Source organism: Lampetra planeri, chromosome 1 (genome assembly GCF_965212315.1).
Source record: "Lampetra planeri chromosome 1, kcLamPlan1.2.h2, whole genome shotgun sequence".
NCBI lineage: Eukaryota > Metazoa > Chordata > Hyperoartia > Petromyzontiformes > Petromyzontidae > Lampetra > Lampetra planeri.
The window spans coordinates 20752307-20765764 of NC_136107.1; the positions used below are offsets into that span (position 1 = coordinate 20752307).

The 13458-nt window shown below is 45.2% G+C and overlaps 1 protein-coding gene across 1 annotated transcript in view; it reads left to right on the forward strand.

Annotated features, from left to right (window-relative positions):
- Window positions 1-13458, forward strand: part of MYO1D (myosin ID) — a 143889-nt gene that overhangs the window by 114541 nt on the left and 15890 nt on the right. Inside the window, exons 19-21 of the mRNA XM_078596413.1 lie at window positions 840-984; window positions 2708-2812; window positions 8019-8132. Coding sequence (XP_078452539.1) covers window positions 840-984; window positions 2708-2812; window positions 8019-8132 — 364 coding nt within the window. The remainder of the gene's footprint in view (window positions 1-839; window positions 985-2707; window positions 2813-8018; window positions 8133-13458) is intronic.

Genomic DNA, 13458 nt, shown 5'->3' on the forward strand with positions numbered 1-13458 from the left:
CACACGTAAGAGATCACGGATTAAGTGTACCTGCAGCATATCCAGTTTCTAAGCGTGTTAAAATTCTGGGAACACGTGATAGCAAATACAGAGATACGCTCTCGAGCCATGCGGACTGTTGGGGCGATTGCAATTAGCGAGCACCTGTAAAGGCTGGCACCATGCATGAGAGAGTGACGTGGCCACCATCACGGCCGACCGCCTTTGTCTCCCTGGTGTGGATGTTTACACCATGCACCATTTATTAATTTGAGGCTGGGTTGGGCCAGGCGAAGCCCAGGACCCCACTAACTGCTGTACCGCTGCTACCCATGCGATGACATACACACCCACATAAAGACAAAGATCCCCCCATATAGCCTTCAACAGACTGTAGGGACAAGTGCTGTTTGTGAACACCTATGAAGGGGGGGTGGGGCAGGTGACCAGACCCACGCCCTGCCGCCTTTGTCTCCCGAGTGGTGATGTTTACACACCACTCCAGTTACTAATTTGAATCACAGTCGACCTAGGGGAGGCCCAGGACAAGTTCAGATAATTGTCACTGGCGTTGGCCGTGAGTGGGAATCAAACATGGGTCACCTGGTTCGTAGCGTAATGCGAACGGTTGTACTACCACCGCTTATACGGTGCACACACAGACGCACATGCAAACACACACGTGCAGTTCTTGAGCACAAAGCTGTGCTCGGTGCATTGGTCCCCGCATCAATTTGCCGCACAGCTAACGGCTCACTCACAGGGGGGCGAGTTGGCGGTCGATGTTCCTGCGAATTGCTCGCCGCGGTCCCTACCCCCCCCTCCCCTCCGAGCTCCTTGCCTCTTTCGTCTCCTGGCAGATGGAGAGCCAAGAAGATCCTGGCGGTCGTGCCCCCCGCTGACCTTCCACAGCTGCAGGCGAAGGTGGCGGCCAGCTATGCGCTGGAAAGCAAACGGCGGAACTGGGGCCTCCAGGATCGCTGGGAGGGCAACTACCTGGCCTCGGTACGGAAGCGGCTCTTGTGCCACCACCGCCACCACCAGCGGCAGGATGACCCACGGTGTCCTCGCGTGTTGAGTTGACCCAGGCGAAGCCCAGAATCAGATGTGACTGAACTCTCCACTGATTTTAGCCGTGGTCAGAGCACAGCGCGACAACTGCTGCACCGTCGCTGTCCACACAAAGACAAAGATCCCCCGTATAGCCTTCAACAGACTTTTGGGGGAAGTGCTGTTAGCGAACAGAGGAGGACGTGCGTCATCTGTTAAGGCTATACGCGGCGTGGTTGTCTTTGATGTATTTTGTATTAATCCATTACACATGACAACCTACCAGCAAGCCTCGACACTTCACTTTACCCCAGAGTGCAAACAGCCTGGCGCAAGCATTGTGGTGATGTCACCATCGCTTATTGTTGTATATTGTCTTGTACAATTGTTTTTTTATAACATTGCACACGCACGTGCACGCGCGTGTGTAAGTGTTTTGCTTATGCACTTCACGTGGCCTCAAGGTGCACATGGCCTGGCACAAGCGTCGTGGTGACGTCACCGCCACTTAGTGGTGAATGGCGGTTGTTGTTGTTGTTGTTTCTGCACACGTGCGCGTGGGTGCGGGATATCCTGCGTTAGTTTTCTAACGCAACGTCAAGCAGAATTGAGTGAAGGGTGCCGTGTACACATGGCGGCATGTGTTTGTAGCATGTGTACACGGACGTTTTCACTTCCTCGCCTCTTCACTTTGGTGTCTCGAAGCTGGCGCATAACAATCTTGATGACCGTGTTTACTTTGATAATTGGCTTCTCGATTGTCACGATGTTAGAACAGCTCCGTGCTTACCACCGAGCGCCCGTAGCTGAACGTCCATTCCTAACGGCCACCATCACGGATGCGCTGACTGAACAAGGGCTGACCTCCGAACTTTAATATCCCAAGGGCGCTTTTCATCCTTCCTCTGACAGCGGTGTTCCGTTTTTCCTGTCACTTGAGGGATGTGTGCTGCCCCTTTGCTTATATCGTTTGTTTATTTTGTTTCCTTGGATCGCAGGAGTATATTTTCTTTTTCATGATCGCGAGTAATGTCGTTTATCTCTAACCCCGGCGCCACGAGACGGCTTTGAGGTCAATGATTATGAGGGAGTGTGAATTACTCTGGCCGTGCCGGTTTCCCCAGTTGTGCCGTGCAACTCTCCGTAGAGATTTCGGACAGTGCCGTGCGCTGCTCGGCGGCGTGATGTCCGACGTTCCGTGCTGCTCTCCACGTGCTGGAGGCTTCTTCAGGAACTGACTTGACTCGACTGAATTGATTCAACTCCTTAAAGAAGCTCCCAGCATGTGGAGCGAAACGTCGGACCTGTGCCCAACGACGCGCCACGGTGGCGAGATGTTATTTCCCTCGCCTGGTAGATAGAAGGTCATGGGTTCCATTCCGACCCTGACGCCTGTATAATTGGAGTTTCCATGTTCTTCCCGTGGTCGGATTGATTTCTCTCCGGGTCCTCCGCTTTTTCCCTCCACATGAAAAAAAAACATGCATTTTGAGTATTTGACTGCTATAAATTTCCACGTGATGAGACACTTTGCTGAGCTATCATTTGTGGCGAGGTCGCTTCTGAAAAAGAGCTACGTAGCTCAGTGGGCTTTACCTGGTTTGAAAAAAAAAGTTTTTCAGTTTTACACGGCATGAGAGCGCGCCGCAGAGCTAACGAGGGAACGGTATTCCTGCAGATGAAGGAGAACAACACGAGGATGACATACTTCACCTCTGCGGCTAACGAGCTCAAGCGCAAGGACAAGTACACTCGTACGCTGTTCTCCTGCCACGTGCGCAAGGTGCCTCTTCCCCCCATCCTCCACGACCCCAGCGCCCCATCGCCGCCCTCAACTGTGGAATCTCCTTGTCATTTTAGTTTTGCGATTTTCCTTCACGAAGGTGGTTTTTTTTACGAAAAGGAAGGATTTCCTGTTCCAACCCAGCGGCCGTCCTGGTTAATACCGCGAGCGTGTTCACCGTAAATATTATTACACGCCGTCCGCTTCACAGCGGACCTTAAAGATTCCGTGATGTCATTCGCAACAGGTCGTTGTGTGCTGTTGTAATGGTCCAACTTTGCCAAATTTAGAAAAATGCCACCGCAAATTTCTCAATTGGAAAAACCACATCAAATAATCATCCTCTACCTGCAGACTATACCCATCTGTGATACAGTGCATCACGTTGGAACAAATATAAAATGCTTAATAATTGTTTATTATTATTATTGCTATTCACAGATGGGCATTGTCTGCCAGTAGGGGGAAATGTTTCCTCGACATCTGTGTAAAAGAGCTTTATAGCTATTATTATTTGGTTCTTTCGGTTAAGTCACGTCTAAAGATAAAATAATAAATTAAATTAAATAATAGAATACGACGTTTCGATTGCAACACAAGCAATCATCATCAGGTATAATGAAATAGCGACATAAAATCTAACCAGAAAACTATAGACAGACATATTAGCAGACAGATATCACCAAGATACATAGCGGGAGCAACACAGGTAACAGAGAGGGGTGATCGTCTCTGTGGGGTGGCCTTAAATAGACAGAGGGGGGGGCGGAGGCAGAGAGAGGGAGGGGGGTTAGAGAAAAAAAAATAGCATATCAATGAGTGGTCAACAGACGTGGTGCTGCACGGCAAGTAAGCCTGAAAATCAGGAGGACACACTAAAATTAAATAACCTAGTAAAATATCGAAATGTAATGTAATACAACACAGAGGGTCGGTCAACACACAATTAACGCATAGCCTGGTTGATTACGTATTTCAAAGATAGCTAAGTTAGAATTTAAGTGTGAACATTCTAAAGAGGACACAGGCAGAGAAAACAAGTCGCTTTATAGCTCATCAGATTCCTCCAGTAGAAATAAATATTTTGATTCTGTTGCTATGTGGTTTATTTTTTACCCATTTGAGTGATTTTTGCAGGTACAATTTCTAATTTGAACCTTATGGCGGGACCCTGGGGTCCCGAATAAACAAAATCCTAATTAATAAATTTATTTTTAGTGTCTCCGTCCCACCGCGCACATAAACGCCGCGACCCACCTGGCGCGGATCATTCTGTTGTCATGCCGTGTCCAAGCGCAGCGAGGACGAATGCGCAGAACAGCTGAACAAGCGAATGCACTCCATGCTGGGGTATGGGCAGGATCATAAGTCTTATCCAAAGCTGCTCAAACTGCCTACACGACTTAAGTCCTTTATTTGTCATAACGGTATGCATAATACAGTGAAACTGCTCTCTTCATTATTATTGACCTACCAATGTCTGCAGCCAGGATCAATCGATGACAATCCTATTACCTGCAGATATTTAACAGATGAGATGCGTTTAACCGTTAATTCCTCCTGTTTGATAATACTTCTCTTGTCCGTATGCATCTGTGCAGATTGTTTTTTTTGCGGTTAATCCATAGTCCCCACATACCGCTCGTATTAATGCGGATAAGAGGAGCAGCGACCCACTACTCTGTAGAGTAACACTGGTACAAACACTTGTTAAAAGATGAACAGCGCATTGAATACGCGTACTATTTTACATACTGTTTACAAAGTGTGTTCACAAATCCACACGAAGAAAAACGATGATTGACATGGGGGTTTAAATTAAAAATGTTAGATAGTGTATTTAAATAGAACCACTGCAGGTAAGTAGTTTTCAGTTTTAAAGGCATAGTTTAACAAAGACAACACTTGCCACCATCCTTCATACCCATTGGTGAAAAAGAGAATAGTTTTTGTAGACATTATAATATGTTTATGCGAGAGCCGGGGGCTTTTGGGACCCCGGGGTCCCGCCATGAGGTTAATTTGCTAAATTTAGATCGTGACGCCAGCCCATACGACTTACGATGTTTATTGTCGAATTTTTGATGTCTACTGTGAAGCAAATGGCAAATATTAATGGGTAACACACCCGCAGTATTAACCAGGCCGACCCGAACTGCGAATGTATGCAACAAGTGACAAACGCGCTACACACAATCACCAAGACTTACCACTCTTCAACAGTCAATTTAACACGTAGGCTTTCGCGACCAATATTATTCATAATATAGGTTTTTGGGTCAGATCGCGTTATTTATAAATGTGTCGTAACCCTCCATCACCCGACACGGCCAAACAGTAAAAAATGTGTCACGTTTTTCATAGGACAAAATAATTCACTTCTTTAGCCCACCGGTGTGTTTAAGAGAGAATCAACAGCATTTAAAAATTTGAGTACGACGTTTCGCTGATAATTACAATCAGCTTCATCGGGCAGGAATGGCGAAGCTCTCCTAGATTTGAAGCTTTCGTGACTGCAAGGATTCATACTCTTAGGTTTTTTCGGTAAAGTCACGTAGGTAGAAAATTTTAAATTAATAAAAGTAAAATAAAACAAATTAAATGATGAGGGTTACAAACTGAGTAATCATTGGAAAGATGTGATTAACCATGCAAAAAAAGACGTAACTACACTTATTTGGACCATCTTATTTGACAGACAACTATTACAGGTCATTGATAGACAGCCAGTTTGTTGTTTTACCAGTTTTAGTTTTTCACTTGCTTTTCTTTTTTCACACTTTTGTCATGTTTGCCATGTGTTAGTTACAAACCGCACCTCTCCATAACAAAGGCTCAGTCCTTTGTTATACAGTCTACTCTTGGTCTTAAGCCTCACCTTACAATATTAATAAAAAAGTGTGCCGTTCCTGGCCCTTCCCCCCTCAACCATTATATATGTACGGGGTAGTATTTCTTGTGATCTCTCATTTACTTGATACGGCTGCCGTGGCTGTGACGGTTCCACCTGAAGACGGATGCTTGTGTTGCTTCCGAAACGTCGTGAATTTTTTAATTAGTTTTATTTTACTTTTATTAATTAAAAATGTTTTACCTACGTGACTTTACCGAAAAACCTAAGAGTGCGAAGCTCTCCTGTTTCTTCCGGTCTTAAATAGAGCAGCATCAGGGTGACGTCATCATTTAGTCCTTCAACAGTGTTAATACCAGAGTGGGTTCACAATGCTTTTCTGCCGAATAAGCCATCTCAGCTGAATTTGACAGCGTTAATTACAACAGCATATTAAAAAAAAAAATTTTCCCATGATGGGTTTTTTGCCGGAAACACTGTCGATGAGATGAAACCGTTAATCTGCCGAATGTGGGAGGCTCCTTTGATTGGCAGCCCTACGATTCACAAAGATGCACGAAGGTTCTCCGTTAATAATGTAGGAGTTCTTGGTATAGCTCCAGGACTGAGTGGCCCCGTGACGTGTTGGGGGGAGGGGGGGGGTAAAGGAGTGGTCCAAAAATAGAATAAATTCGTTTAAATAAATAAACTAACAAAGAAGTAAAGACGTTCACATTTTTTAAAGATGATTTAGCGCTCCAACTGCCTTCGCTTGAATGTGTTGTATGGATTGCACGAGTGGTTAAAAAATAAAGTCCTAATTTGTTAGTACATTCATCTTTGAATCAGTACAGTTGACTCAAATTTCTGTTACATGGCTGTGAGGAGCCATTGTTCGGATTTAATTGCATTTGCTGAAATGTTAAAGCTCCCCGACGGTTAGGAGATGGTGGAAAATATCGATTAGATTCACCGTTGCTTTGAGTGGTATTTGGCATTCCACGAGGCTGGTAAGCGTACCAGGCAGGGCATGAACAGTAATGGGCATGTGACTCACGCGAACGTCAATGTAAATGAGTGGTGTTGGGTTTGCTCAGAGCGCGTCACGCACACCCACACACGGTACATGCAGTCTAAGTAGACTGCAGTCTAAGTAGACTGCATGTACTGTGAGTAACAATTTCAATCGCTGAGCTGATACGTGGCCCTACATTTCTAGAACCACGTCTCTTGATCAGGGCATGGCAGACGGAAAGAAAGGGCCCAAGCCACATCTTCTCCCATTCCGATGATGTAGGCGTACATCATCAGTTTTTCTTCTGATGACGTACGTGCATGCCGTACATCATTAAAACGAAACCAGAAGAAAAGCTAAAATAGAATAACTTTATCGATACCGAGGCTCCCAAAAGGCCATGCGGGAGGGCGTATGGCACAGTTTGGTACCAGCTATCATAGAGTGCGGTCGTGTCGCTAGAGTTCTCTGCGGTGAGTGCGATGTCTTTAAAAACAATGACGCTACGCCCTCACGAAATAAAATTAACGCTGAACGGCTTGGGTGTTCCGAGATTCAGCGGGAAAAGGGACCCCCACCCTGCAACTTTCAGACGTCTGGGAATGGGAAAGGATTAACGTCATGTCACCGAATGAGGCTCAAGTCTGCGGCCCGTGCTCTCTATCGTTGTTATCCAGTTTCCCGTTCCTATTTTTACCAATCCTGGCCAATGCAGTTCAAAAGAATGGTGGCCACGGTGCGCTGCCATTCTCATTATGTGTGCGAGAGTTCTACTCGATTCCTCGTTGTTTTGGTGTGACATTGGTTTGGCATTCTCGAGGAAGGAATCAAATCTCGATTTTTTTTCTTTTTACACATTCTAGTTAACTAACAGTAAACACGTGCAATTCAATGTAAAATGAAATAACATCGATATCCATTTATTTTGATGGAGGACGAAGTAAGAGGGGGAAGAGACAACTCCAAACCAAATCAGACGCTTGATTTATCCTGGAGACATACGATGAGCTATGTAGCTCATTTCCACAGATGTCCAGTTTTGGGCGAGGTCGGCAAAGTTACAACAGCAAAAAAAATGAAAATAACCCACGGTTTTTGGGGCAGCGAGTCCCATTCCCCAATCTTTCTATACCCCCCTGCTTCTCATAACCGGTCTGGCTTGTGTCGGCGGTGTGTACGTGCATCACAACGGAACACTCGCTCTCAAAAACCTCTGATAAAAATGTCAATGAAACCTCGCTGAAGGACCATCGCCAGACAAAGTGGCTTGGCGGCTCGTTTTGTTTTTTTCTCTTGGAAGCGGGTACCATCGCTTGCCCCCCCCCTTACCCGTTTGGGTGTCTCTCTCTCTCCCCTGGCAGGTGAACAGGTTTAACAAGTGCGCCAGCAGAGGCCTCCTCATCACCGACCGCCACCTCTACAAGCTGGAGCCACTCAAGAACTACAAGTCGATGAAAAGTGTCCCGCTCACCAATGTGAGTGCAAGGGGCTGCCACACGAGCACACACGCACACCACGCGCACCCTGGCAACACACTGCACTCAAACTGCCATTAATTCATTAGCATTTCTAAATTGGGGTATTCTAAATTGCGTTTATCATCATCGTCATCAGCAGCCGCCGCTGCTCGATCGTCTCCCTCTGCCAGCGCCAACCTTGATAGTCCCACGATGCAACAGCACTTTATCTAGCATCTCCACATTAGCTAATTTCATTGCTCCATTTTTGCTGTACATGTCGTTTATGGTCCATTTTCTCCTTTGCCTACTGCTCTGTTGTTAGTCAAATGGATTCCCCGTCCGTACAGATGCATCTTTTATTGATGAGAATTTATTCAAGAACGTGTGGTTCATAATTAGGCCAAGGCTGCCTGCCCAACCAGAAACTTACAAATGCGTTGTGACATTTGCTCCCGTGAATTTTTATCTCATGGCAGATGTTGATAAATCCTGTCTGACAGTTATAGTCCATAATTAATGTCAGTGGTGGAGTCTGCTGCATATGTGTGCATACAGACTCATATTTTGGCCTGTTTCTTGAGGCTAACATGGTGCCGCACACAGTCTATAGGGCACCCGTGTGTTTGCGCGTGTGTGTGTATTTCTAGTGGAGAGCGGGTAGTGTATTGGTTAGTGCGTTGCGCTACGAACCCGGCGACCCGAGTTTGATTTCCGCTCATGGCGAACACCAGTGACAATTATTTGCACCGGTCCTGGGCCTCCCCTAGGTCAACTCAGCCTAAAATGAGTACATGGTGCAGTAGTTCAGTTTCATTTCAGTTTCATTCATTGGGTATAACCCTGTGAGCCATGCGGCTCTTGACTCGGGTGCAAACGCAACAAAACAAAAACATGAACAAGAAACATCTTAAAGTGACTACACGCAACAGAAAAAATCCTGGAAAAACAACAGTCTTCCAGAAAGAACACCATATATCAACGCTGTGTGCAAAAATCCCAGTGGGATGTAAGTCAAACAATAACAACCGTAAGACAATGTAGATTAAAGTTATCATGCTAACTCTGTACTACAACAAACAAACATGGCTAAAACAAAACTTTTAAAAATCACCAAAATAAAGCTATAAAACAATGTAACAGGGATCATAGGAACTGTGATTCAAATTTAACAATAAACGATATATATATAACATGTACGACCAAACTTTGCAGCCATAGTTGACTGCATGAGTCACTCCATAACAGCAAGAGTATCAGTAGCAGAATCAAAATTTTTCAATACACCTTTACAGATCAGCATACAATAATCAAAACTCAAGCTCATACTTTGCAGTGGTCATCCGGAATGATACATTTGATTTCAGGCCATTCTGAATAGCAGTGGCAGCTAGGGGTGTACAACAACTCGTCTAGAGCAGTTTGAGTGAAGATCTCCCAGGTAGTGATCCAAGTTGCAGTTAATTGGCGATAGCATTCCAGTCCCTGGGGGCATCAATAGAAAAGGCCCTTCCTCCAATATTTGTACAGCAATAAGGAATGTGAAGCTGGTAAATGAGCGAAGATTTTAGGTCACATTTATTCTTCTAAACAGTGAGGAGATCCAGCAGGTAGTCTGCCGATTTTTTTGTAAGTTCATCGTGAATAAATAAGATCTGATGCACAAGCCGTCGATCATTAAGATAAGTTAAGTTTGACCCAATCTAGAGATCGCAGTGGTGGGTCCTATATGGGCAGTTCAATGTAAATCTTAAGGCCGAGTTATAAATTGAGTCAAGCAGTAGTGTGTAAACATCACCACTGGGGAGACAAAGGTGGTCGGGGGCATGGTGCTGGCCACCCACCCCCTTGTGTACCATTCTGACCTCCATAGGTGCTCGCTAACAGCACTTGCCTCAACAGTCTGTTAAGACTAAACAGGGGATCTTTGTCTTTGTGTTTCCAGGCTGGTAGGTCAGCAAAGGGTTTTTAGCCACTTTTATTACTTACTAGCTTTACTACCCGGCTTCGCCCGGGACGTGGATTCATCATGCCCGGCTGCCTTTGTCCCCCCAGTGGCGATGTTCACACATCACACCAGTTACTCATTTGAGGCCGAGTTGACATAGGGGAGGCCCAGGACCGGTTCAAATAATCGTCACCGGTGGTGGCCGTGAGCGGGAATCAAACTCGGGTCGCCGGGTTCGTAGCGCGAGCGCGCTAACCACTACACTACCGCTCCCCCCACACACACACACAGACAGCGCGCTAACCACTACACTACTGCTCCCCCTACACACACACACACAGACAGCGCGCTAACCACTACACTACTGCTCCCCCTACACACACACACGCGCGTCCATAGGTACACATACACGCGCTTGCTGCAGACACACAACTTTCAGGGTGCGTACGGCAGTAAACGACTGAAAGAATAAAGCAATGCTGCGCGAAGAACGCCTTAGACCTGCAACACATTTGTATTTCACTTTACTTGCGGAGGGTTGGGGGGGGGTGTGACATGAGCAGGCACACTGCGTAACGCTTCCGTATACGGGTCACATGACAGATGTGACGTCACAGCTCACTTGCCGTGCAAAATATATGCATTATTGCGCCCCCCACCCCCCCCCCAAAAATACAAGTGTATTTTTATAATTTTGCATGGTGTACAGTCTGGAAAGTACCCACATGGCAAATTTCAAGTTTGTTGCATGTCGGGAAGTACGCTAAACATTTTGAACAGACACATTCACAAAACGTGCTAATCGGAGGTGCGGGCAGGGGGGGACAATAATGTCTTGTTCCATATATGATTGAATTAACGGTCCTTAAAAGCCAAGTGCTACCAGCGTATTATTCAAAGAACTACGTGTTCACGATGCTAAATGTTGTTTAATATTCGAGGTACGGACAACCTTGTCACACGATTAAGAATTGGTATTAAATAGGCAGCAAGTTGTGTATCAAAATAGCTTTCATCTACTGTGCAAAATGTTGCCGCCTTTTTACCTAATTCTTCTTCTTCTTGTTCGTCAATCATAGTTGATGATGACCATGGCTCGTTTGTCATTTTGTTGGGTTTTGATGGCTGAACAGGCCAATTCGAGCCCAGAATTCTCTGTGGCTAAGTTATTTTGCACGCAAGTGAGCGGTGACGTCATGTCACCCGCATGTGGCAGCGTGACGCAGTGTGCCTGCTGACGTCACGCATAGGTTACACATTTTTAATTTGCCATGTGGCTCGCTCCCATACTGCACACAATGTAAAGCGTATAAAAATTGGTATTTGGTGAGAATCGATATCTGGCGAGCGTTTGTGGTATCGATTAAACGGGAGTAGGCCGATTCTAAAGGAATTGACAACCTTCGAATCCTTCGCGCGATTTAAAGAATCGAATCTTGGCGCGCGAGTGTAAGTTCTTATTTCCACCGCGCGTTGTTTTATTTTAATTAATGAAAAATTATCAAAGTTTTATTTTCATTTGTATATGTTATGTTTTTAAGTTTTGAGAAGTTTTTAAATATAGTTTTCCCCCGGGCAACGCCGGGTGCTTCCCGCTAGTACATAAATAACTCACAGTGACTGACGATTATTCCACGGAGACCATAGTTTAGTTTGTTCCTATGCATAATTTTTTTTTTTATTACGAACGAATATTTGTTTAATTAAAATTATTTAACGTTTGTACAGTTTTCACCACTCGAGCAAAAAAGTAATTCCCCACGTGCTAAGCCTGTCCCAATGCAGTGCATCTATTGCTTAAAATCGATTCCCGAACTCGTGGTACGTGCGTGTGATCGTACTGGCGAGAATCGATTATTTTATATTCACATTTGTTGTTTTTAATTGGTTCATGTGACTCCTGGAGCCTCGAGTGGCGCTACATTGAGCACAATATTAAACAAGAGACTTCGTTGTATGCCTTTTGGGGTCCTCTTGTCTAACACCGTTTGAGACGAGGCTCAAAAGAAAGTGTGGACAAATCAGTTTCACGGACAATGCATTTCTTATCAGAGTATTTTTTTTTTTGCATTCTGACCATAAGTATCGTGGTTAATGCAGACATGATTTCTTGTAAAAGGTGTTTTTTTTTTGTTGCCAGAAAAAAGGGGAAAAAAACCTATTCCCAAGAGAATTCGTTCTTAAATCAACTTGCGACCCACGTTCATGTAAAATGATTCAATCGCAAAGAGGGCGATATGTCACATAGTTGATACTTGCTCCAAAAACACTCGCACGTGAACCATTCAACAAAAACATTTTCTGCCAATCTTAGCAGATGTTGTTTTAGTTTGTTGTCCTTCCCCCGCACCTCCGATTAGCACGGTTGGCTACGTACGGTGCGAAAGAAGTTCAACATACATACATAAATACGTTGAGGCCGCGTGAAGTGTTCCAGTCTGTCTGGCAAGAGGCTACGTTCAGCACAAAGACAAAGATCCCCCATATAGACGTAATAGAATGTTGGGGCAAGTGCAGTTACGGAGCACCACACACACTCAATATATTAAGATGTTTTCAACCAGTTCATAATTTAGATTTGAAGTTTTCGTGACTGCAGGGATCCATACTCTTTGGTTCTTTTGGTAAAGTCACGTAGGTATAAAATACAATTTAATCAGCAGTTGTTTCTTGCTGTGATTGTCCCACCAGATGACGGACGCTTGTCTTGCGCCCGAAACGTGATTTAATTGTATTTTATACCTACGTGACTTTACCGAAAGAACCAAAGAGTACAGTTAATAATTGTTTATACATGTTCCAGAAGTAATCAGGACACACCCTATTTGTGCATGTGTGCCACAGGTAGATGCACACACACCACAAGTACCGCACAGCCTTGCCTTCATCTACATCTGGGATTTCTTTAGAACTGATTCTAGTGTTTAGTTTGTTGACCTTCCCCTGCACCTCCGATTAGCACGGTTGGCTACGTACGATGTGGAATAAGTTCATCATACGTACATGGATCTCTCCAATCCTGCTGCTCACATCTCGTGATCCACCACCACCATCACAGGATGAGTAGATGCACGGCTGTTTCCATGGCTCAGGAACAGTGAAAGCGCGAGATATACGTTAATTGGCTCCCGTCAACTTGGTACAGTTTGAGAGAAGGGAGGTGAGAAGTGTGGGATGAGGGATTGGGGAGGGAGGGGGAAATATGAAGGTGTGTTGATTTGGGTCTTGCTTGGTTTGGGAATTATGTTGTGGCGAGTAGAAGGGGGCTTTCTCATTACCTGGATTGCCCTTTAAGGGCCAGATGAGACCTCTCTGCTATCCTTCCCATCGACCCACACCTCCAACCATTTCTCCCAATCCCACGTCCGTATCTCTCGAGCCACAACAACACCGCTC